The sequence below is a fragment of the Penicillium riverlandense genome (genome assembly GCF_028828495.1).
Source record: "Penicillium riverlandense strain IBT 135883 chromosome Unknown utg000001l_segment0_segment0, whole genome shotgun sequence".
Classification (NCBI taxonomy): domain Eukaryota; kingdom Fungi; phylum Ascomycota; class Eurotiomycetes; order Eurotiales; family Aspergillaceae; genus Penicillium; species Penicillium riverlandense.
This window is the reverse complement of record NW_026643194.1, coordinates 3,151,290-3,174,513: the sequence shown is the minus strand read 5'-3', so window position 1 is coordinate 3,174,513 and position 23,224 is coordinate 3,151,290. Positions and strand designations below refer to the sequence as shown.

The 23,224-nt window shown below is 49.6% G+C and overlaps 6 protein-coding genes across 6 annotated transcripts; 3 read left to right on the top strand and 3 right to left on the bottom strand.

Annotated features, from left to right (window-relative positions):
* Positions 1-598: 598 nt before the first annotated feature.
* Positions 599-2,546, top strand: N7474_001294 (alpha-amylase; the record flags this gene model as incomplete). The annotated part of the gene is made up of 8 exons (XM_057192709.1): positions 599-757; positions 912-1,027; positions 1,074-1,191; positions 1,252-1,464; positions 1,531-1,668; positions 1,790-1,908; positions 1,968-2,208; positions 2,265-2,546. 8 exons carry the CDS (start codon positions 599-601, stop codon positions 2,544-2,546), a joined length of 1,386 nt encoding a protein of 461 aa, XP_057057662.1.
* Positions 2,547-5,444: 2,898 nt separating this feature from the next.
* On the top strand, positions 5,445-6,177 carry N7474_001293 (Zn(II)2Cys6 transcription factor domain-containing protein; the record flags this gene model as incomplete). Its single annotated transcript, XM_057192708.1, has 2 exons — positions 5,445-5,646; positions 5,801-6,177. The coding sequence occupies 2 exons, from the start codon at positions 5,445-5,447 to the stop codon at positions 6,175-6,177; spliced, it is 579 nt and encodes a 192-aa protein (XP_057057661.1).
* A 699-nt stretch (positions 6,178-6,876) lies between these two features.
* On the top strand, positions 6,877-7,629 carry N7474_001292 (Transcriptional activator of proteases prtT; the record flags this gene model as incomplete). The annotated part of the gene is made up of 1 exon (XM_057192707.1): positions 6,877-7,629. One exon carries the CDS (start codon positions 6,877-6,879, stop codon positions 7,627-7,629), a length of 753 nt encoding a protein of 250 aa, XP_057057660.1.
* A 995-nt stretch (positions 7,630-8,624) lies between these two features.
* Positions 8,625-10,094, bottom strand: N7474_001291 (FAD-binding oxidoreductase; the record flags this gene model as incomplete). Its single annotated transcript, XM_057192706.1, has 1 exon — positions 8,625-10,094. The coding sequence occupies one exon, from the start codon at positions 10,092-10,094 to the stop codon at positions 8,625-8,627; it is 1,470 nt and encodes a 489-aa protein (XP_057057659.1).
* Positions 10,095-15,178: 5,084 nt separating this feature from the next.
* N7474_001290 (homeobox domain-containing protein) lies at positions 15,179-16,287 on the bottom strand (the record flags this gene model as incomplete). The annotated part of the gene is made up of 3 exons (XM_057192705.1): positions 15,179-15,313; positions 15,368-16,120; positions 16,180-16,287. The coding sequence occupies 3 exons, from the start codon at positions 16,285-16,287 to the stop codon at positions 15,179-15,181; spliced, it is 996 nt and encodes a 331-aa protein (XP_057057658.1).
* Positions 16,288-20,712: 4,425 nt separating this feature from the next.
* N7474_001289 (FAD binding domain protein) lies at positions 20,713-22,758 on the bottom strand (the record flags this gene model as incomplete). Its single annotated transcript, XM_057192704.1, has 3 exons — positions 20,713-20,724; positions 20,777-22,689; positions 22,755-22,758. The coding sequence occupies 3 exons, from the start codon at positions 22,756-22,758 to the stop codon at positions 20,713-20,715; spliced, it is 1,929 nt and encodes a 642-aa protein (XP_057057657.1).
* Between the last annotated feature and the right edge of the window lie 466 nt (positions 22,759-23,224).

The following is a 23,224-nucleotide window of genomic DNA, read 5'->3' as shown; positions in this document are numbered from 1 at the left end:
ACGATGAACCTGAAATTTCCCACTCCGGAGTTTTCCTTGCCCTGATTGACCAGCTAGTGTTTGAGATGGTCACAAATCCCGCATACAAGGATTACACCAAATCACAGCCACCGGGCGGTACCTTGCACCTTTCAACTAGGGCCCCGTCTATCTCCTAGTGATCTTCAAACAAGAAACCCGCACAGGCCGGTCTCGGAATTGCACGGTCTCGGGATCTTGACGAATCAGCCTTGGAAGACAAGTCGACCTGCACTTCTTGCCTCTTTTGTACTAGGATCCCCTTTCTTTCTTCGCGCTCTAGAACTTCTCCTCATCCAATCCTTTCATCTTTAAATGTTACGGCCCCCAGGTTTGGCAATTTACAGATATTTTGCGCAGATTGTGAACCTTCACGTTCTTCCGGTAAATAGGACTGTTCCTGCTAATGGTCCAAGGGCTTCATTGTTCGACAACTTCCCCAGAGTTATCGGAGGGGAATCGACCTCTCGAAGTTGGAGACTTGAATCTCCATTAGCCCTTTATAAAGAGCCTACATCACTACCTTTGACTCCGTTTCTTCGAAGCAAACTGCTTTTATTCAGCCACACTTCACAGAAAAATGCTCCTCTGGTACTTCGCATGGTTTGGTTGCCTTGCTGGATCTGCTCTTGCTGCGAGTCCGGTGGAATGGCGTTCCCAGTCTATTTACTTTATGCTCACGGATCGGTTTGCGAGGACCGATAACTCGACTACCGCTCAATGTGATACCAGTGCTCGAGTGAGGTACCAATATAATTGCTTTTTGGAAAGGCTCCCATCGCTAATGTGGCTCATATGTAGAAATACTGTGGAGGAACCTGGCAGGGCATTATGAATCAGGTAATATCAGAGACGTGATTTTTTATACTCCAAGAAACTAAAAATTGATCAAGCTGGATTATATCCAAGGAATGGGCTTTACTGCCATCTGGATCACTCCAGTCACGGGCCAACTCCCACAGGATACTGGTGATGGAGAGGCGTATCATGGCTATTGGCAGCAGGATATGTGAGTCTAACCACACTCCGTGATGCTGCCAAGAATCTACTCATAGAGATGATAGCTACTCTTTGAATCATCACTACGGTACAGAGCACGATCTCAAGGCTCTCGCCAAAGCCCTGCATGATCGTGGGATGTATCTCATGGTCGATGTAGTTGCAAACCACATGGTTTGTTTTCAACAATTACAAACACACGCGCCATAGCTAACTCACATGTCTCAAAAATAGGGCTATGACGGTTCCGGCAAAAATGTCGACTACAAAGTCTTTGAGCCGTTTAACTCGAAGAAGTACTTTCATCCTTATTGCGAAGTCAGCAACTACAATAACCAGACCAACGTCCAAGACTGCTGGCTTGGCGACACAACTGTGTCTCTGCCAGACCTTGATACAACTTTAAGCAGTGTTAAAAGGGCGTGGTACAGCTGGGTTCACTCTCTGGTGTCCAACTATTCCGGTAAGCCCATCTCAACCCTACAGTGTCAAAAATAAAACACTAAGTAGGAGCAAGTGGATGGTCTTCGCATCGATACGGTCAAGCATGTCCAAAAGAATTTTTGGCCGGACTACAGCAAGGCCGCCGGGGTATACTGTATCGGCGAAGTCTTCGATGGGGATGTGGATTACACTTGCCCATACCAGGAAGTAATGGACGGGTTGCTCAATTATCCCATGTTCGTGCAACCAATCAAAGTGTCAGAGACGCAAGTTTCACGCAATTTTCTAACATCCAACTAGGTACTATCCTCTCCTTAGAGCCTTCCAGGCGACAAACGGTAGTATCAGCGATCTATATGACATGATCAACACAGTTAAATCGACCTGCGATGATTCGACTCTACTGGGTACATTTGTTGAGAATCATGATAATCCACGATTTGCATCGTAAGTTTGCCTGCCCTCATACAATTGGCTGCCGGTCCGCCAATACTCATTTTAGTCAGGTACACGGACGATATGTCCCTAGCTAAAAATGCTGCGGCTTTTACTATCATGGCAGATGGAATACCAATCATCTACGCAGGCCAGGAACAGCACTACAATGGCGGCGCCGATCCGGGAAACCGCGAAGCTGTCTGGTCGTCGGGTTACAACACCAACGCCGAGTTGTACAAGCTCATTGCAACCACCAACTCGATTCGCTCGTATGCGATTAGCAAAGGCAGCAACTATGTCACCTACAAGGTATTTTTCGTGTCATAGTTTCTGAATGAAGAGTAAGCTAATATTGTGGGCGAAAGAATTACCCAATCTACCAAGATGATACCACGCTTGCCATGCGCAAAGGATTTAATGGCACGCAGACTATCACTGTTCTCTCAAATCTTGGGGAGAAAGGGAGCCCATACACACTTTCGCTTCCAGATACAGGATTCAAGGTAGATACAGAGGTCACTGAGATCTATAGCTGCGCCACTACAACTGTCGACCATAGTGGCAATGTGCATGTGCAAATGATCAATGGTGAGCCAAGGATTTTGTATCCACGTGCTGCACTCGAGGGATCAACTATCTGCTCGTAAAGAATTGCAAATTTCAAGTTTCATGTTGTGGGAATTTGTCACTATTTCAAGGAGGAAGAATTCGATTTGTGGACAATTAAGCTAGAATTAAAGATGATGCTCACATGCGATAACAATTCAACCGTACGTTTCTTCAAAAACGACCAGAGACAATAAAGCTCTTTGCTTCCCCGTCGAAATGACATCAAGTTAGAGCGATCGACAACGCTACCAAGTTCATTAAGTTCACTAAAGATTGAAAAGATAATGACACAGAATTTTGGTCTGACATATATCGAATGCAGAGGTGTCGCTGCTGATCTCGACATCGCAACCAAAAGGGCGATTGTAAACAGAGATTGTCTCTTGCCTCACGTTTTTGAATATGTAACTACTCAAGTCTGTACACAAAAACAAGTCACCAGAAACTGGATGAATGTCGAGGAAGTCAACCAGTTCTCTTTCTGAACCGGCTCACAGGGAACAAACAACGGATAGGCCATCGCCTCTAGTGAGACATATTACTTGGTGTTGAAAGATGAGTGCCACAGCCAGTGTCTTATCTCTAAAACATAAGTACCTCGGCATCTCTCTCTCCAATTTGCGAATCTTCTGATCAACCAGTTGCAGAACCGTCCATGATCACTCGCTTCCAGTGGCCACTTTATCCATTGCGGAAACTAGCACGACAACTGCATAGCGTGAAAGACTAGCCGTTCCTGATACTTTTACCCTGTCGCGCCCTGCTTCGATAATTGGACCGGAGAAATAGAGACAGCCACCCCGTGGATCCGACTGCAGCATGCTTCTGCGGACTAAGAAAATATGTTACCCAGCCAATTAGTTACTCGTGAGGCGTATGCCTTCATCCAGGCATTGTGTAGTGCAAGCGATCCACAATTCCTCGACATTGTTTTGAAGCGGGGTGTGACTTCAGCGCCTTCAGCACCTTCTAACCGAATAACCTCCGCGGTACTGTGTATATGGACGGGCTCCTAGCGATCCCGGGGGCTTGTGGGTACAGACTGATCGACCACAATATCCATAGACACACTGAACCCGACCGCTCTTCACGAAACGCACTAGATGTTTCCAGTAAAGAAAACCCCCTTACTATGACAACAATAAAAAGCTAAATGAGGGAGGGGAGACCCACCGTGTCATGCATTATTCTTAGACGGCCGGGATGATACGAGGCCAAGCCCAAGGCGCCCGCTTTGATATTGCTTGAATCAGCCAGGTTGCCACGATCTGGACGTTTGTTTGACTAGCGGGTGTTGCCGGCTAATTCTTGGGCCGAAATTTCGGGAACAGGGGCCTCGCAAAATAACTGTGTTTACGGAGAGTAGAAAGAGCTCGGTTAGCATGAGTGAATGCAGGGAGGACAAAAGAGGTTAGCCTAGATACTACTGAATTCTCTTCGTTGGCAGTTACCCCAGAGTTAATGGCGAGCCAAGAACCCCCAGTATGACACTAAAACAAACGCTAGAACCCTGACCGCTCCTTTGTTATTTAGCCCGCGTTGGAAAAAGTCGAGAAAAAGAAGATTCCCCTCAAACGCGCTAAACTCTCTGCAGGCGAGAGTATGTCTGTTGCCTGAGACCATTAGGTGGAGAAATAGGAACAGCCTCGGATGCGTGTGCTTATTATTACGGCTCGACACATTTGGGTCACACACTATAGCGCCACTACAAACAGCCCGATAGCTGTTGAGATACATTTTAACCGATCTGGCGAACCCAAAAGAGTGCGAAACTATTCGGGTTCAAGGGCGAGATAAGGATTCGGTCATAAATAGTCCGGTACACGGCGAATCGCTATCTTGAAGATCAAGGACCCAGGAATCAACTAACGCAATTGAGAGTGTGCCTTGCGAAGGCTGCACGGCAGACGCGCGATATCAACGATGTTCGCCAAGGATAAGACTAGCGGGGGGCGGACGAATTTAGCGGCCAAAGATCCGTCGTTAGCCGGGCCCAGAAAGTTTCAAGGTCGCATTGCTTTCCCACATCCTGGTCTGCTACCCTTATCCTACGCAGGATGTCGAACAGTCGTTTGAGACAAGAGCACATGTCAGCCCACTCACTCCGAGCCGTTTTTTTCTTTTTTAATATCGACGACCCACTGTGATATGATATGTACCCCACTTGGCGAACTTGGCAAGTGATGAGCCCGACAGGAAGGGAATGGCACAATCGTCCAAGACGTGATCATTAGGTTGAAAGGAAAAGAAAGAAATAAAAAGGAGAGAGAAAAAAAAAGAAACGCAAGAATAATTGGGTATAGAAGAGTAGTTGGAATAGGAAAAAGCAAAGAACGCACCGAGGCTCCGCGTGGAAACCACGGTTTTTCGCGGAGAATATCAAGTGTAACTCAATCGAGATAGGGGCGGAAGGTTCCTGGTCGCGATAACGAACCAAGGCTCTCTCAACCCAGTTAGATTTAGCGAGTCAATCTAAAAGGCCAGATGGTCTCACAACCCCTCTAAACCGGAAGGTGGACGGTTCACATCGGGGCTTAGCAGGGACATGACACCAATGCGTGACTATCACCCCTCTTATTATGGAAGCCTACTAGCCGGCCCGGCCGCTACGTTTCTAGAAGCATTCAGCTACACGCGGATTGGTGGATGGCATGCGTGCGGCCTACTCGAGAACTTTCTTTACCCCAGGTCCGTGATGATCGCATCATGTACCTGCGCTGCTTGCGGAGTCGATATCGTCAGTAATCTGCGGCTTGTCGTAATTGGCCAACCTGGTGACAGCGATCCCGATGTTATAAGGCTTTGATCTCCCCCAAAAGGATCTTAGGCTAGGGAAGGCCCCGTTGATCACCAGGCTCCTCCGCCAACCGGTGCTTCTCCCGATCTGTTTGGTGAGATTAAATGCTACAGCACCAGCTACTACGTACTTCAATGCTATGACGAGGACTGGAACCTCTTCCTCCAAGGTGTGGGAGTCCAGCAACATCGCTATTCCTGAGGATGGCGAAAGAGCGGACTCGACCGCCGCCCAAGATTCAGGAAGGCCAAGAGGGCGCATTCGACGTTCCATGACAGCCTGCAACACCTGCCGCAAGCTCAAGACTCGGTGCGACCTAGACCCTCGCGGTCATGCGTGCCGTCGCTGTCTTTCGCTAAGGTGCGTATTGTTTCAATTGCCACTGCCATCTCTGTCGCTGTAATCGAATCAGACAAAGGCCACACACATCATTCATGTCAAGAAGCTAATTTTGATTTCATGGAAGACTTGAGTGCGAACTTCCGGAGACCTCAGATCGTTTTCAAGACAATGCGTCAACCTGGTCAGACGCCAACGCTGCAATTCCGTCAATTGAGGAGCGTCTCACTTCCCTCGAGCATACCATGGGAGAAATGATGCATATGATGAGACAGATGGTGAATCGGTCGCCCAAGGCGTCTGGGAGCCCAGTTTCCCAGGTGGCAGGAAGCAATAACATAGACGAATCCAGCTCGTGCGATGGCGGGCCGACGTCTGCTTTTACCCTCAAACCGGCCCAGTTGATTCGAGATCTGCAGGCCGAGTGCTTCGGGGAAAGAGACCAGTTCACTACCGACGCTGATCTTCTAGGCGACGTTGTCACTCAAGGAATTGTAGATTCGAAGTTGTCTGTGAAATTGATTGAATTGTGAGTATTCCCATTTGCATATATGCCACATTTGTTCAATGTTCATTTTATCACAAGGTTTGTGGAGTATTTCGGTCCATGGGTTTCGATAAATCATGCATCCAGCATTCAACAGTCAAATACTCTTCTCTTCAACACTGCATGTCTACTGGGTTCCCGCTACTTGCCCGGAATGCCTCCACATACCATACGCGATATATCGGTGCAAGTGCAGCATGTCGTGGCCAAGACTCTGTGGAAGTCTCCTCCTTTGACTATTGATACTATTCAGGCTCTAATGTTGCTCTGTCTTTATTCTAATTCGGTTCAAAAAGAGCCACCCATGGACGGCTGGTTGCTGAGCGGGATCTCGATCAACCATGCCCTTATTTCTTTCAGTCTTTTTAATGCTTCAGTGGACAGTGTCATCGGTGATGATATGTTTACCCAGTTGCGACTCTGGAATATTCTCTGCTTGACTCATTTATAGTAGGTCTTCTCATCTGACAACGGATCGGCCTTAATAACCGCAATTCTAGTTCCGCTATTGGCAACGGGCGTTCCATCAGCATTCACCCACAATATCTCGATCAATGCCCACGCATCCTTGAACATCCCAGAGCCACATCCGAGGACAGAAAAGTGGTGGCTGAAATCCAGCTATACAGAATCACCCTCAGACTCCAGCGCAGCCAACAGCGTTTGCTGCTGGCAGATTCCGAATATGAAGAGATCGAGCGCTGGAAAATGGAATGGGCTCATGTTTTCAGTACGTACCGATTTCCTTTACATTAAAATTAGCCTCGAACTGACAAGGACACTCATTCTAGCAAATGAAGAGCAATCAACCCTGGATCTCAGTCTCTGGTTCTGCCAAATGCTACTACACCGAACTGCTGCGCGCCTCCAACCGGAGATAGATCGACTCGTGCCCGAGATCTGCGGCAATGCACGGCTAATCATATCAAAATTCATGCAAGTCCGCTTTCCTCTGGCCCTGGGTCTGATTGATCACGTCTATTCCATTGTTGCCTACGCCGCCATTACATTGTGCGACTATAACGTCTCCGATCCACTTATTGACCAAGTACGCGCGCTGCTGCTTCATCTTGCTCCGAGTGGCGACCATATCTCCTACCGCATTGCGTGCATCATCGCCGAAGTTCAGCGCCGCTACTCCGATGCAGCCGCAGACTCTGCCTCCGTTGCCTCAGGAGGAGATGCTCTGAAGGATGCACTCTTCGCGACTCCGCATCCTCCACGCGCCGCCAATATGGATTTAGCGCAGCTGATGCCAGCCGCGGGAGTCATGAATTCCCTAGTCGACGAGTATGGGTGTATAAACCAGTTGATTCCGAGCTATGCAGCACCGCATCCACCGTTCTCGGGGCCCACTATCTTTCAACAGCACCTTGCGCCTGTCACAGGTGGTGCGATGCCTGTCAGCCTAGTGCCACGAGCCTTGCACGATTGGTGAATAACTGGGGTTTCGATACATTAGCTGAACTAATGTGTTGGGATGACCATAGCAGTACGGGTCACTGCTTTGGTTGAAGTCAGGTAGCCTGTGGGCGAAGGCTGTGGTGAATTAATGAACATATTTTCTTTTTTTTTTCTTTTTTTTTTTCTTTCCAGTTCAATTGGTGTTTGGGTCAGGATCAAGTTCGTTTTCTTCAAGAATACAGATTTGAAAGACATAATGAAAAGCGACATATTGTGTTGATTTGATAGGAAAGGGGGACGATATTAAACTTGGTGGAGTCGACAGGCATGGCCCTATATACTATGATGATGATGATATTCTATTAACCTGATGCTACCCAACTAGTGTCGTAATGGTAACGCAGGCGCTTCGTCCGACCGAAGCAAGAATATGGTCCGGACGCCAGTAAGAAAATCTACACAGAACAAATGACTGTCGTACAAAGGAAAAATAGGCAGTCGTGCCTAGACAGGAGACAATGAAGCTATTCCCAACGCCAAAAATCCCACAGTGAATCCCATAATGCTGCATCCCCTCTCTCATGTCACCCCCCGCATGCCTACCGGCATCGACGGTCCGTCTCACTCCTCCATCTCAATTCGTCGAGGTTCTGAATGTTTTCGCTGTCCTCGTCCTTGATCTCTTGGTGGCCTCGGCCTTGGCGGGTCCTATATACTATTTAGCAATAAATTTGGAGAATTAAGTGTTTAAAAGTCGTAAAAGATGTAGTCTCAGAATAGAGGCTTAGATTTACTATAGACCTTCCGAATGAACATGGAAATCCCAAGAATAAAGCCCATCGCCACTTCTTCTTTGCTAGGCACATTCCTCGGTGAAAAAGAAGGCAGAAAAGAAATTGCCATCTGATAAGGAACCAGGCATCTGGTATGATCAGGCTGGACAGGAGTCATAAAACATTAAGGTACCCAAACAAAAAACACTCAATTATTAGAAGATATCTATGGAAGATATTGCGCCATGTGCGGCCTCTATGCAAATGACCAACCCCCCGTCTTGTCGGCGAAGAAGTCGTCTGGGTCATATTTCCGTTTGATCTCCTTCAACTTCGAGAAAGTGGAAAACGTTTGAAGAGGGTTTTGGTCATGGTTTGCATCATTGATAAACAGAGGGAGACCTTCAGCATTGCCAGTCGCTGCAACCATGTCGCGGTAGCTGGTCTGAACAGCTTCATAATCGGCGTCACTCATGAGAGGTGGTGTTGAAATTAAATAGTTCAACCAAAACCATGGACCGTCAGGCATCTGCATTGCGTTTCCGCCTTGGGCCTTGCTTGCGTCTGTCAAGCTTTTGGGAACTGGCTGGAAGTCCAGTGACAGAAGAATATATTTGCCCTTGTTGTCTTCGGCCCAGTTACGCCATTCATTCAGGGCATTTCTGTAAGAGTCCCCCTCCGGACGGTGAACTCCAACACGGAAAATATTGTCTCCGGCTGAAAGCTCCGTGGAGAATGGAATCGGCATGTTGACTACTTCGGGATAAGTCTTGATCCCCATCGTGTTAATGAGGTGAGGAATATCGGTAAAGTTCGAAAACGCATTTCCCGCATCAGGCCCATCATAGACAAGGAACATAATGATGGCCTCGTCCAGATTTAGCTCCAAGTCCGGGGTAGGCAGCTTCTCATAAGTGCCAATAATGGCCGCTTTGGGATCGGTATTGTATTGGATGAAATTTCCAATCGCATCAATGACAGCATCTGACTGATCAAAGGCGAAGATGACATTTCCGGCATAGAACTGGCCAGCAGGGCGACTTTGGACTGTGTACTTCGTAACAACCCCATAGGCATTCCCGCCGCCTCCTCGAGATACAAAAAATAAATCAGGGTTGGATTCTTCAGACGCTGTAACGATTTGGCCATCGGGTAGAACAATTTCGAGCTCCCGGAATGAATCACAGGCCATGCCATACTGGGGAGAAAGGTAGCTCATACCTCCACCTAGAGCCAGGCCAGTTCCCACTCCTGCGAGTCGCGCTCCAACCACCGTGCGGTTATATTGCACAAAGTAATCGTAAATGTCGCCAAATACACCACCTGGTTCGTATGTGGCCAGAGTTGTATCTGGGTCGTAGGACTTTGCCGTCATCTTACTCAAGTCAAGAAGTACACCTTCGTCGACAGATGAATAGAAGGTGTTTGGATTGTGGCCACCGGCTTTGATTGCAAAGCGGCTGTCTGCTGCTCGAATCGCCTGGAGAGCCACAGAGACGTCCTGGGCAGACTCCGGATAGACAACACAAGATGGTTTGTAGGCATCTTGCTTCGTGTTCCAATATTCAAGACTCTCAATATATTGCAAACTGAGTTCGTTACTAGTGATTTTCGATGAGCCCAGTTGCGAAGTTATATTAGAACAAGCTGATGGACCTGCGGCAGCTGCATATGCGCCAACAGGGGCCAAAACGCCAGCCAAGAAAGGTATGGCAAACGATATCATGATCGATCCGCGCTATGTAATGACAAAATATAAGAGACAAGGAATGGAGTTGAAGGCTTCTAAAGGAATGGCTGGTCCAGCAAATAAATAATCAGCCCTCCTATACATTCATATGAGAAAATATGAAGGGATAACGGCCTCGGCATGTCTATACGATTGAATACGACAAATAAGCTGCCACTTTCAGTAGGGATGGACCTAAGGAAGTAACCGAGTGATGATCTTTGTCTTTTTAGGATTAAATCAGGGGGCGGGCCGAGGTTGCTCCGAAAGCATTTTCTTGTGGCCTGACACCAGCCAACTTATGTAATGGGACATTTAGCCAGTGATATTATCTCCTACTCGTAGGAATAATCAACGCCTGTTCGTGGTTGGTCGTGAAGCATTAGCGAAAAACGGCAGGGAAGATCACTAAAACGAAAGGGGAAATGCATTGTGTGCCGGGGAAAACGGCACTCACGTAGAAGTCTTGAACCCAAGCTTTCTTGACAAGATGAGCTGTGTGTCATATCTGTCAGTCAGGGGAAAAGGTGCTGGAAAATAATGGAGCCCTTTTGATACGGATGCTGCTTCCAACGTTGTTGTACTTGTGAGAGCTGCTGAGGAAGATATCTGTCTCGGAGTTTCGGAGAGGTCATGCTCATCTCTAGAGGGTCCAGGTTAAAACTAAATTCAGGAGCACTAGAGATGTCGGAACGTTAGACAAGAGTTTTGAAGTTGCTAACACGATGAAGTAGGTTACCGGGTATAGATTTGCTGCGGTAGTCGGGTAACATAAATCGGAGTTAGAGATGCATGGGCGAAAATATATCTCTTGCTATCTGTGCACTTTGCCTCAGCGATTGCTAACTTTAGCGCGTTTTTGTACAGAAATAAAATAGAGGTCCACTGGGACCAATCAAGAGTAAGGAACAAAGCAATTTATTTTATTTTATTTTATTTGTCTTTTTGCCCAGATGGACAAGAGAAACGTGGTAGCTTTTCTAATAGTATATTGCAGGTCAAACAAGTGAATTCTAGACCCCCAAAAAGAGAAGCCATAGAACTACAAACCTGTGACATTAAGACGTATCACAAAAAATGCACAAAATTAAGGTCAAGACCAGAGCATAAGGAATTTTCCACGATGAAAACACTGTAGAAATGACACATCTTCTAGAAGAGCGGTCTACACCTCTTGTGCAGGCTCTCCTCCAGGGTGGTTGTTGGGGTGCGTCCGAGGCGACAGTAAAATGAGGCAAATCTGCAGCATTTCATGTCAGACTATGATTTGTGAGATTAGGGTGAGGCAGAATATGCGAGATATACCTTGTGATGTGGCACATGACGCAAATCTGCGGTCTGAATTCCAAGATCTAACGTATATGCACACAACGTACAGACTTTAACAATAATGGGATGGCAAATCTAGCTTGCAAGACTAAGCGTATCACCTTGTCATGCCACTGTTATATGTGCATTGCATGATGAACCAAACATATTTACTTTAGGCAAGACCATACATACAATCGGAGAGTATTCTGTTCATGAGTCGTGTTGTTGACATTAGATTTCCACCGAAAGTCTGATACTTCCCTCCACATGATGCGGACTTCATGACGAATATTCTCTCTTCTCCCAGTCTGTCCAATATCGTGTTTGTACCTCTTCTAGTACAAAGTTGACTACCAAGTGAGGGATCTGCCCACCGTGCCAATGCACCATGGCCGATGATCGTCGGATTAGAGTCACCTTGAACGCCATCACTGTGATAGCTGTTTCTATGCTCAACTAGTCCTGCGACACTAACGATACCCTAACCATGCCCGCTCGACATAGAAGCTTATAATCCACGCCGGTTCAATGCCAGCGATCGCTGACCTCAGAATCCACACAAACACTCTCTAATGGGGCGCATTCCGTACCGTTGGATTGGTCGGGTCCCTCGCTCCATCTAAAAGAATTACATATCATGATGTTCACTGTTGGTCCAACACCGAGCCTGGTATAATAATCGTTGGGGCCTCAGCAATCTGCTGGATTGAAAATATCAGTTCAAACGGCTAGAAGCATCCTTTTCCTGTTGTCCGCTCTTACTCCCCTTGGTCAGCCCCTCCCCCGCCCCCGAGGTGCTAGGGCTATGTCCCAAGTCCGCACTACCTCTTTTGGGTCCTCATTAGGGAGTTTTAGATGTTTCGTAGGAGTCATATAGGGCGAGGCCTTGTTGCTCTAGGGATGTTGCAGAATGTAATTAATCCTTACGTGGTGCAGAAAGAGTACCATCCGTAATGCACATAATGCCGAAAGTGAAGCAGGACCTCTTCAACCGAGTCGTATAGTAGTTATGTCGCATCGGATGGCTCCTGGGATCGCCCAGCACTCTGTTCCAGAAACAAGGAACCCGAGGATCCCTGTCTGTTACCGCTTACAGTTAGGATTTGTAGACTAAGAGGCGCTATTGATTCCGTGGCGTGTAGAACGGTGGGTCCTCGGTCGATCATCCAGAAACAGGAAGATTCAATAGTGCGGCACGAGGTGTAGCATTTGACAACCAGTACGCAAATCTCGACTGGTCTGTGCCCAAGCCCAAATTATTGTTCCTTGGTAGAAGCATCCTGTAGGTAAACTCTCTTGTGGCGATCCCAGGCCCGCTTCGATCAGACTATGTATGTGATACCGCGAGCCGAGTGTTTTTCTTATTCCGTGTTCTCCGCGTTATATGCATAGTGCGATCAAACTACAATAATGATAATACCTGCACCTTGAAGACAGCATGCAAGTACACGTCTCCACCTTTCACGAACACTCTCACGAACCTGATCTGCAACGGATCGTCATCGGCGAACACTGACATGAGACAGATCACATTTCGCAGTTGACAGCTCCAACCGAGAACCAGGAAACCAGTCGCCTCCTCGCAGAAGTGCTGCAGTTGTGACACCCCATCGTGCGCAACGTTATTCGCTACTATGTGAAGGTAATTCACCGCCATGTGATGGGTCGCATATTGTATGCAGCCACGCGGAGAGTCGGTATTTCCGCGGCATCTGATTTGCAGGCTGTTGTTCAAGAGATCTGGGGGCGTTCGTGCAAAGGGTGCATAGCCACTCGCCTTCTTCTTGTGATCGATGTCCTATCCGATGTGAATGTATGTGTGCGCTGTCCATATTTTGAGTTTTTGGAGATATTCAAGCACTAATTTGAGATCTGCTCCGAGCAGGAACTATTATTACAGGGAAGTAGTATTCAGTAATAGCTTACCTTCATACTCACTTCATACTCGGACATGGACATGCGACTATAATTCGGTCTGTCTTGGGAGCTCCATAGTAATCCTCAATCTAGTCTAGTCGCATTTTCTATTCTCCAACATGTCTCGGATCAGCCTAGGTAATAATCCAAGAATAGCTCTGCCTTATGAACTCCCTCCAACATTGCCAAGACCCCCTAAAGAAACAAGCTGACAAAAACACCGAGGTTACCCCGTTAGGAAACAGATCCTTTTGACAAAGTTTGGAATAGTGGAATTATTGAGATCAAATTCGGAGGGATTGACCGTGGCAATGGGAACCGCCACAATCAGGGCGGTGGATTATAATTCTTATTACGACAGCGAATACGAATCCAAGTCATGGCATAAACTTTACCACTAACAGACCCGTACAGTTCAATGTTGGGCGGATCTGACAGGTCTGGGTCAATACAGAGCTTTGGTGCCGGCGATCTCAATCCGGGTACTTACCGTAGGTCCGTCTCTTCTCTCTGTTCATATATTTCGTGATTGAAAGAAACCTCGGGCATCGGAAACTGACAGCCGTGACCCTCGCTCTTCACAAGGCCTAACACTAAGCACCCGCCGAAAGGGGCAGAGAAACCGACGGGCGACCTGTGGTTCCGAGGTCATGTCGTTTCCCAAGCGGGAGGATCCGACCAAAAAGGACGGGCAAATCTCGATCTCAATTTCAAGATTCTGGGCAATCAGCGGCCACCGATGCCCCGTGCTCCTTACAACCAAATACAAAAGTGGCCGCTAAGTGGGTCCGATTGTGACTGGCAGGTGTGGACACCGAAAAAGAGCGAAAGATTAATTTGGATTGGGGAAGCCAGAAACCATTGATCCACGGTCGAAAATTCGGGGCGGCTGAATCTTGAGACACGACTCGGAACGACCGGCACATGCTAAGGATCTCTTTTCCGATAATTATTGTTTTGTAGTATACAGTACAAAGAAAACGACAGAACACATTGGCAGGTTTCAAGCCAGATAGATATGTAAGGACTTGCTAGGGATGGGATGAGCGACAAGCCCTATGGGCTGACGCTCCGAGCTCGCAAGTGCAGATCGCCCAGCCCAACCAGATCGGCAAAGTTAAGTGGTGCCCTAATCCGTAGGTGAGGGTCCGATCCACGTTCAAGCGTGATGCGTGCAATAATACGGATAGTTCATAGCCGAGTCGCTCCTGTATTTGCCGTGTTCTAGACATGGTTATCGCGGATAGTATGAAAGTGAACGAGTATCGCAGCCAATGAAAACTATGTCATTATGATCAAAACGAACTCAATAACGCCCTGTAATGCAATTCGCCAGTCATTGCCCAGCGAACACAGGGAACCTCGATGCGAGGCGATGCAATGCGATGCGATGAACGCCAGGTGCAGCGAGACAGGTCGAAGACAAGAAAACCAAGATACCATCCCCCCCAAAGCCCATAACCTGAGATCCCCCAGTATCCCGGTTTTTCCATGTAATTCCCAGCAAAAAGAAGAGACGCAACACGCTTTCGTATAATAGAAAAAATAAGGGTATCAAAAATGGTCCGATCAATCTTTCTCTGTGCCCGCCGGCGAGAAGACAGAAAAGAAAAGGATCTCTGGAAACCCAAGGACATGAAAAAAAAAGAAAAAGCCAGTCTAATCAAGCGTGCCATGTACTTTAACCCCATGACTCGTAAATGGGAGGGTTCCATCCCCTTCCCAGTCGTAATCGGAATGAACGCTTGCCGATGCCGTGTAACATTTGAATCCAGACGGAACAAAAGAAAGATAGACCGTGATCGAGAAAGCTTAACACGAAGGTTGAGCTTCCTATATGCGCATGACGACGTCTACTGCGGCGAAGTCGGCTCGATGTCGCTGAAAGGGGACTGCCGTTGAGAATCGGTGTCAGTGGTTCCGCTTCGCATTTGGTTGCGAAGCGCAGGGAGCTGTCGTCGCCTGGCGTTGATAAACCAATTACTGATCTGTAGTCTCATTATTAGCAACGGTATGCTCGATTGATAGTCAACAAGGCATACCTGGCTGATCGACAAGCCCGTCCGAGTCATGAACATCTGCTTATCTTCTTCGCTTGGGTATGGATGATCCAGATGCTCGTGGAACCAGGCGCGTAGTATATCCGTGACTGGCTTGGGAAGATTGCCTCTTCGGCGCTTGGTCTTGGGATCTATCGGATCCCCCATAATACCGAAGTTTGCCTGCTGAGGATGGCCCATCATTTGCGAATGCATCGGCTCTCCCTCGCCGTGGTATGGCATGGCGTGGCCATATGGTGACGGAGGATGATGCATCATTGGCGGCCCTCTGCCTGCTAGGTAGGGGTCCGCACGAGGATCGACCGGTGGCTGTCCACCTCGATAATCTTGCGCGCCGAAGGGGTCGGATCGTGGAGGCACCCTGCTATCCGGGTAACCTTTAGTTGGCGCATTCACTCCTGGCTGGAGATCTCGAATCGGCGGTAGAATAGGACTTGGTCCACGTGCTGCTGCAAAGCGTGGTGCTGTCGGCGACGGGTTCTCGCCGCGTCGCATTTGTAGGTGGCCTTGGTCTGGCAGGTGTCGGGAAGGGTGTTGTTCGCCCGACCGAGAAACGGCATATTCGCGGTGTGGATCTCCATATCCCATTTTTGACGGTGGTGCATTTGTGGCATATGGAATAGATCGAGGATCGGCCATCTCATGGCCAGAAACCGGGCGTTCTTGCGATTGGTGGCGTGGGGATGTATAGTATGTCGTAGAGTCGATTTCTTCGTGGAGGTGAGGGGGAAGAAGCTATAGTTGGAGTATTAGCTAGCTTGCCAACAAGAGACACAAAAGAAAAGAATACTCACTTCTCGAAATGAGGGAAGAGTCTGAGAGGAATGACTGGCTGGTGGCAGCCGATTTGCGTACGAAATGGCCATATCGGTATCGTCGTCCTTCTCGCGGGACTGTGACATAGACGAGGTATTGGGCAGAGAGAAGAAGACCAAGCTAGCAAGATGCGACGCAAAGAAATATCAAGGACTATAGATTCGCAAGAGGTGTCAGAAACGAGAGCATAAAAGCGCCGTCAGACGGTCGCGATAGTAAGCATGCACGCCAGGCCTCCAAGCCACACATTAAGGCCGGAGGAGGGGAGGCAAGGAACGAGCAGCAGAATGGGGCAAATGTGAGCGACTGACCTGGAAACTGGGCCGAATTTACGTTGGCATTGCCCCGATCACCAGCGCGGTATTATGCAAGGTTGGGGAATGGAAGTCAAGTAGGGCAAGATGGAAATGCACGTCCTTTTGTTTCCCAATAATGCAGGGCCCTTGTACATTTTAAAATAATTTCGTAAAACATATTCCGACCCAGCTATTATATGTCCATGGAAAAGCAAGAACAGGCGGGGGGGGGGGAGAGTGGGAGGGCCCAGAAAAATGACGATCGTGGACTGCTGGTGGGTACTGGGAACCACAAACTACGCCGCACCAGGTTGGCGCACCATCCAGCATGCCGGGGCGGAGAAGAGGGGTGCAAATCAAGAACCCTCTGGCGCCGCTTAAGGTTGTCCTTGACAGATAGCGCCAAGGATCCATGATGGTTCCTGTCAGCGCGAAGTCGGACTAAGAGGGATGGGATGGTTTTAGTGCCAGGATCTATCAGGTGGCGCCGAAGCCCTCAGGAACTCCTCCTCCTTTCCCAGTTCTTCCCACATGTTGTCCCGAACCCCTCCCAAAAAGAACATTATTATTATGTATCTGGATCGTGTTTCGGTCCTGAGATGCGAACTCTTGGATCCCCTGATCTGCTAAATGTGACGGCATCCTCGGATTGGAAGATCCCAACCCCCCTGTCTGCTAAGTGCAAACCTAATAATTGCACCGATCCAGCATGACATGTACGGTAAAAGCCCCGGAGGTCTGGTTAGGCTATTGCGAGCATGCATTATTAATTACTAGGGGCCGCCAAACTGGAGCCGTCCACTCCAGGGAGGAGCCTGTGACCATATAGTCGTACCTGAGTCAAGCGAAGTTAATTAAATCAAATCATGTTCCAAAGAATGAGATCCCCTCTTTGCTTTTTGCTGTGGGGATGCAAATGACAGAACGATGGGCGGAGGGGGGAGCTGATCAGGTTCGAAGGATTTCACGCAGCGAACAGGGGTGCCCACTCGCCAATGATGTATTGAGACTCAGTGGTATGGTAAAAGTCAAATCACAGTTCTCTCCAAACAGGCTGGTGGATCTCCATCGAGGGCAGAGAGTTTCCGAGACTAAGGAAAAGATCGCCGGTGAAGTCGGCCGCCGGAGGGCCCCACCACGCAGCTGGTGACAGAAGAAAGGGCATCGATCGCAAGCTTAAGCCTGTTAATTTTTTGCCGGGGCGATGAAAACGGCTAAAATGACGGAACCTGCGCGGGATCCCAACCCATGGAAGCCTTTCATCGGGGAGGGAATGCGATCGATCGACCGAACCATGACTGGGAAAGGGAGGCTTAGAGGGGCTGGACGTGGTATCCATGGTGGGAGTGGCCTCCTTGGCGATGGCTTTTCGCCCAGGACAGGACAGGGATAGGCAGATCGCTCTAGCAGGGGTTCTTCAATTCGGCGTCTCCACTTCCTTCGAGATGAACCACCCGCCTTGTGGCGCGGATCCACGCACCTTTCTTTGCTCCGTGTCAGATCGTACGTCAGATCGCGCACAGTAGTCTTGACGCGCGTGATGACTTCTCGGTATGTGGTCGGGGCTGGCCGCTCGTGCATATGATATCTCGTCCGCTAGGGGACGATTAGGAAGGAGGGGGTCGGGGGGAGGAGGAGGGGGGAAGCAGGGCATGGTTGGGCAAGAACTGACGTGTTGGTGCCCGGAATCAATTGGTTAGTGATTTGATGAACTCTACTTGTTAATTAGCTTTTACCTCGATGTGACATGCGGATGACATTGCTAGATGCGCCGGTCCTGTTTGGCCGGGTCCATTATTGATTTTCTGGGCCCTAATCCTTCAATCCTTTGCCACGCGAGTGTGATTTTCGCCCCAGAGTTTCCGCTGGACCTCTTACATTTTTGGATCGACTGACTCTATTGTAAATCCGAGTTTAGCCCCCATTTTGGACCAGAAAAAATAAGTGTTAGGGGCGGTGGAGCCCATTTCAGGCTGACAACAATACATGGCGCGGAGGCTCCGGCTCGCGCTAGTATTCCCGGGCAATGAATGACTGAATCTGAGATGCGCTGTGGGTCAGATGCAATAATCGGCTGTGTGATCCACGACTCGACACTCCAGGCAAGTCCAATCAAGACATGACTCCGATCGAGGCCGAATTGTCCATTATTGGCTGGTCTCCGTTCCAGAAAAATACCCCCGTAGGTATCCTCGATACGTGCCTGAGCTTGATCAAAAAATTGCAGACCGCGATCGGACAAGACCGACCTGTCCTAGCTCGAGTCGACACTCGCCTTGGGCCCAACAGAGTCAATTGCCGATCTGACAGTCTGCATCTCCCATCCCCCAGGGATGATCTTCATTCCCCGATCGTGTCATGAAGGAAAAATGGCCACTCCGTCCCTTCGCAGTGGGCTGGACCGCCACGCGCGACGCGAGAGTCTAGTTCATTTAGCTCGGTCCACTTGACCCTCGGCTGACGGACATGAGGGCGGACTAGTATGGATGTATGAATTCCGGAACCAGCCTCATGGAAGCTGGGATCGGCCGCAGTCCGCATCGTGATTCGTCATGGTCCGCGATTTGGCTCCAAATGGGTCTCAGCTGGCAGCTGTGGCAGGCCCCGACATGCTGGGCGGTGGAATGCGAGCGCGATCTCCGCCCTCCCTCCTTGCTTCGGCTTTTCTTTTGTTTTTGCCTTTTCCTTTTTTTCCCCTCTCGTCGTCTGTCGGCCTCCCCGAGCATCTTGGTTTTTGTGAAAGGTGCAATATGTAACTATTGCGTGACAGCGTATGTTTCCCCTGGTTGCCACTATGAAGGCGCGCGGTCAGGTGGAATTGGAATCTCAGGCGGGTCAACCTGCCATGCCTCTTGCTCTTCGCGGCTTAGTTCCATTTGCAAGATCCGAGATCTTGCATGATGGAGCAGGAATGCAGATCATCTTGGATCTCGCAGCAACCCTTGTGTTTGTGCCCCCTTAGCTCAAAATTTACAGTATCTTCTGCCGCCGGGGAATGGACTTACCAGCCCCCCAGTAGGTGCGGGAAAACACTGTGGCGTAAATGCGCGTCCATGCAAAGAATTTGTCATTGTGCCTCGCCGGGTTTCCTGGTAGTTGGGACGGGACGCTCATTTTTTGGACAGACGCACCTTAAACCCCAGTCAGAGCAACAAATCATCCCGCCGCTAAGGTAATTAGACATGATAGTTCGCCAAGATTGACTAGTTAGTGCCCAGGATTTGTCACTCTTAGGTCGACTATTATCCAATTGGCTAGTTAGAATCGGCCCTGAGATCTGTTTGCCTTGGGATCTCAGATCTAGTGGTCTTGGCTACGAGAAACTCATGGATTATTCTAGCGTGACGAGGTGATTGCCTATGAAGATTACATTTATTTCACCGAAAACTGCCTGTTCCTTTGTATATACCGCGGATTGGGATATAGTTTGCTCATTAGTGGAAGAACATCCCATCCACTACTTGACGTACTTTCCCAAACTGGACAGCAATGCATGTAGATCACCATTGTTATTCTACCAGATCAGACCCATTCCAAATACCCAAATTGATGTATTCACGACTTGGGGATTGAAGTCGACAGCATAGTTGTGCCAGAGGATCATGGGAACACGAACCTATTGAGCGCCAATTCGGCTAGGTGCATCTTAGTTTAGAGAAAAATGATGCCGACCAGAATGAACATGGCAAGATGACCAATTAATAGGTGAAAAAAATCAGGTATCAATCAATTCCCATTCAAGTATTCAGGCCTCTAGATCTAGGGAACCTTGGAAGATAGATAAACCCCCACAAACGAGACAAAACAGATGAGAGGCCACAATGCATATGCTTATTTTGCACTCACCAGGCAAATCCACAAGATGGAGCCCGAATGCGGATGCGGAACCGAGCAAACCTGAACCCATCGATTCGAAACCAAGAGAAAAACAAACCACGACAGATGACCCGCTAAATGTATGTACATAGACCAGGCGAAGAGGCATTCAGCGTTGCGAATGCGACATAACAGGGTCCTGAAGATCGAGAATCATGCAAAATCGAACGAAAGTGCACGTCGGATATGTTGATGAGAGGGTGGGGATATATACAGTCGGATGAGAGGTATTCTGGGAGCATGCTTTTAGACATCGACGAAGTGAGACTTGCATCTCCGTGCAAGGCTGTCCATAGTCCAGCGATGTGATCGAGGCGCCAGGCAGCAACCATTTATTCATTACCAGGTTTCCTGTATAAAGTCAATCAAGATAGTCCAGCGAACACCGGTATAAACCACTTACAGCAATATACTGCCCGGCCTCCTTCTTGCGCTGCCAGAACAGCTCCGCCTCCTTAGCGTTGAGATTGCCCTTCGCCATAGCAACATCAACGAGCGACGCCTCAACGCCCTCGCCCATTCCCTTGCCACTACCGCAAACAAACACACGGCCATCCAGGGCGTTGATCACAAACCAAACCAGATCGGCCTGCTGGCGGACCTCTTCCTGGACGTAGCGGCTTTCGCCACGACGGCTCTGCACGACGGTGCGCACTTTATCCTCGTGAACACCCCACTCGCCGCTATAGAGCTCGTCGAGAAGCGAATCGCGCACGCCCTGGAGCACCCAGACCTTGTTGGCACAGTTGGCTGACTGTAGACGGCGCTGCACGAATCCTCGGAAGGGAGCGATGCCTACGCCGGCACCAATTAGGAGCATCGGTCCGTCGTGGGCGAATCGTGTCGCTAGCGGGTTGGCCATCAGGCCGCGGAACATGGGCACATGGAGGTCAACTTTTTGGCCGGACTGCTCGGCCGCAATGGCTTGTTTGGCGAGCCGCTCGAGGAATCCGGATCCCACGCCGGTGCGCGTGCCGCCTCTCCAGTCGTCCGATTCGGCGACGGTTACGGCAATTTCGATTAATCGGCTGCACTCGGTGCCCTTGAATCGACAAGAGATGAGCGGATCCTGGGATAGAGAATAGAATCGTGGCATCAGGGTGTTGAGGACAGAGAGTAGGTGGTCGAGTGGTGGGTGCGCGGAAGGGAAAGCGTGCAGCAGCTGGGAGAGGGTGATGTAAGAGCTTGTTCGGAGATCACAGAACGCGCCCTGGCCCTGTGCGGATGAGAGATACTCGAGGATCTTCTTCTCGTTCGGCTCGGTCGCGTACTCGGCCAGCAGCCGGAACAGAGGCTTCGTCGGCGGATAACTCTGGATATCGGAGCACCAGCTGAGAACCTCGCGCCGTGTAGTGATCAGTTCCCGGGGTTTTTCATCACCCCAGATAGTCGGCCACCGGCCACCGGTTGTCCGCATCAAGACCCTCTTATCCCGCATGGACTTGGGGACGCACAGCCGGTCAAGGATGTCCTCAACCTCCTCATCCTTGTTCTTCGGACACACACCAATGGCACCGCCAACGACAAAATCCACCATGCCGCTCTCGGCGGGATAATTGGTGACGTCAATGTCGAAGTGATACGTGCGCTTCTCTGCGCCGTCCTTGGTCAACTCGCGCGCGTGGTGAAGAGGCGCCCGATAGACTTCGTAGGGAGGATGCGGCTGCACAAACTGCGGTGGGTGATCTGACGGGGCGAGTGGGACATCGACAGCGGTGGCCGGGGCGCGGGAGAAGGATACCGTCTTCTCAGGCAGAGGAGCAATATTGGACAGCTTACTGTCCAGCATGAGGAGATCCAAGTTCAGATTCAGACAGTCGAATGCCTTATTTGAAGGTGTAGAAATCGAATTGAAGCCCGAGATAGGGCCATCCAGTCTGCGCAGCTGTTGACCTCGGCAACAACCCCCACCGCAGCACATAGATTCAATCTTCTGTGTGCCTCCGGAGCCCACATTCTCCAGGACTCGTCGCATATCCGCCGCATTTTGGGAGATAAGAACGGTCGACGCTCGACGTGGCCGGGCATTTGCAGTTTCTTCGGGCTGGTCGTCGCTGCTGGGCGGCGTGAGAGGGGTTGCGGGGGAGTCCGAACGGGCGGAGTCGGTTTCTTGAGAAGACGCGGGCGATGTCGATGTGCCATTGAAATTGCTGTCGGTTACAGAGAGGGATCGGACCCCGCGAGGTTCTTCGGGAATTGGGTTATCGGGATGCGAGGTTGAGGACACAGGGATGTCCTGGTAGCTGCCCTTGCGGGCATGGCGCCCCGAAGAGGCCATGGTGGCCGACGGCATAATAGGCTCGAGAACGGCGTGTACTGTAGGAGTGATGAGATTCACAGGATGTTTGGTCAAACGGAGAGTCACAGGCGCTGTGACATACCCATGGGGGGGTTTCGGTTGGTGCCGACTGTGGTTGGGGAGAGCAGACGGCGGGCAGTCGGGAGGAGGCGAATAGAAAAGCGAGCCGTGGTGGTATTTAGTTAACGTTGAGCCCTCTTGAGACAATGGATGCCTGTCATGAATCTAGGCAAACAATCCGGGGGTAATGATGGCGGAAGAGTAATTGTTGAGAAAGGATGGTGGAAGCAGGATTCCATCAGATAAAGTGGCGAATTCCCGGCACATTACATTCCGGTCCGTTATCTGATGATCATTTCCACAGGACGGTCGCCTCCCCAATATTTACAACAGAGATTTGAGCTTAGAGTGTAATATTGTCGAGATCGACAGTGCAGCTAGCAGATACAGTGCTGACCCGCCGTACTTCTGTCTGAACGACCTACACGTCTCCCCGGTCGCATTGACTGATACATATTATGCATCGGAGGATTGCGGATGTTCTGAACCACG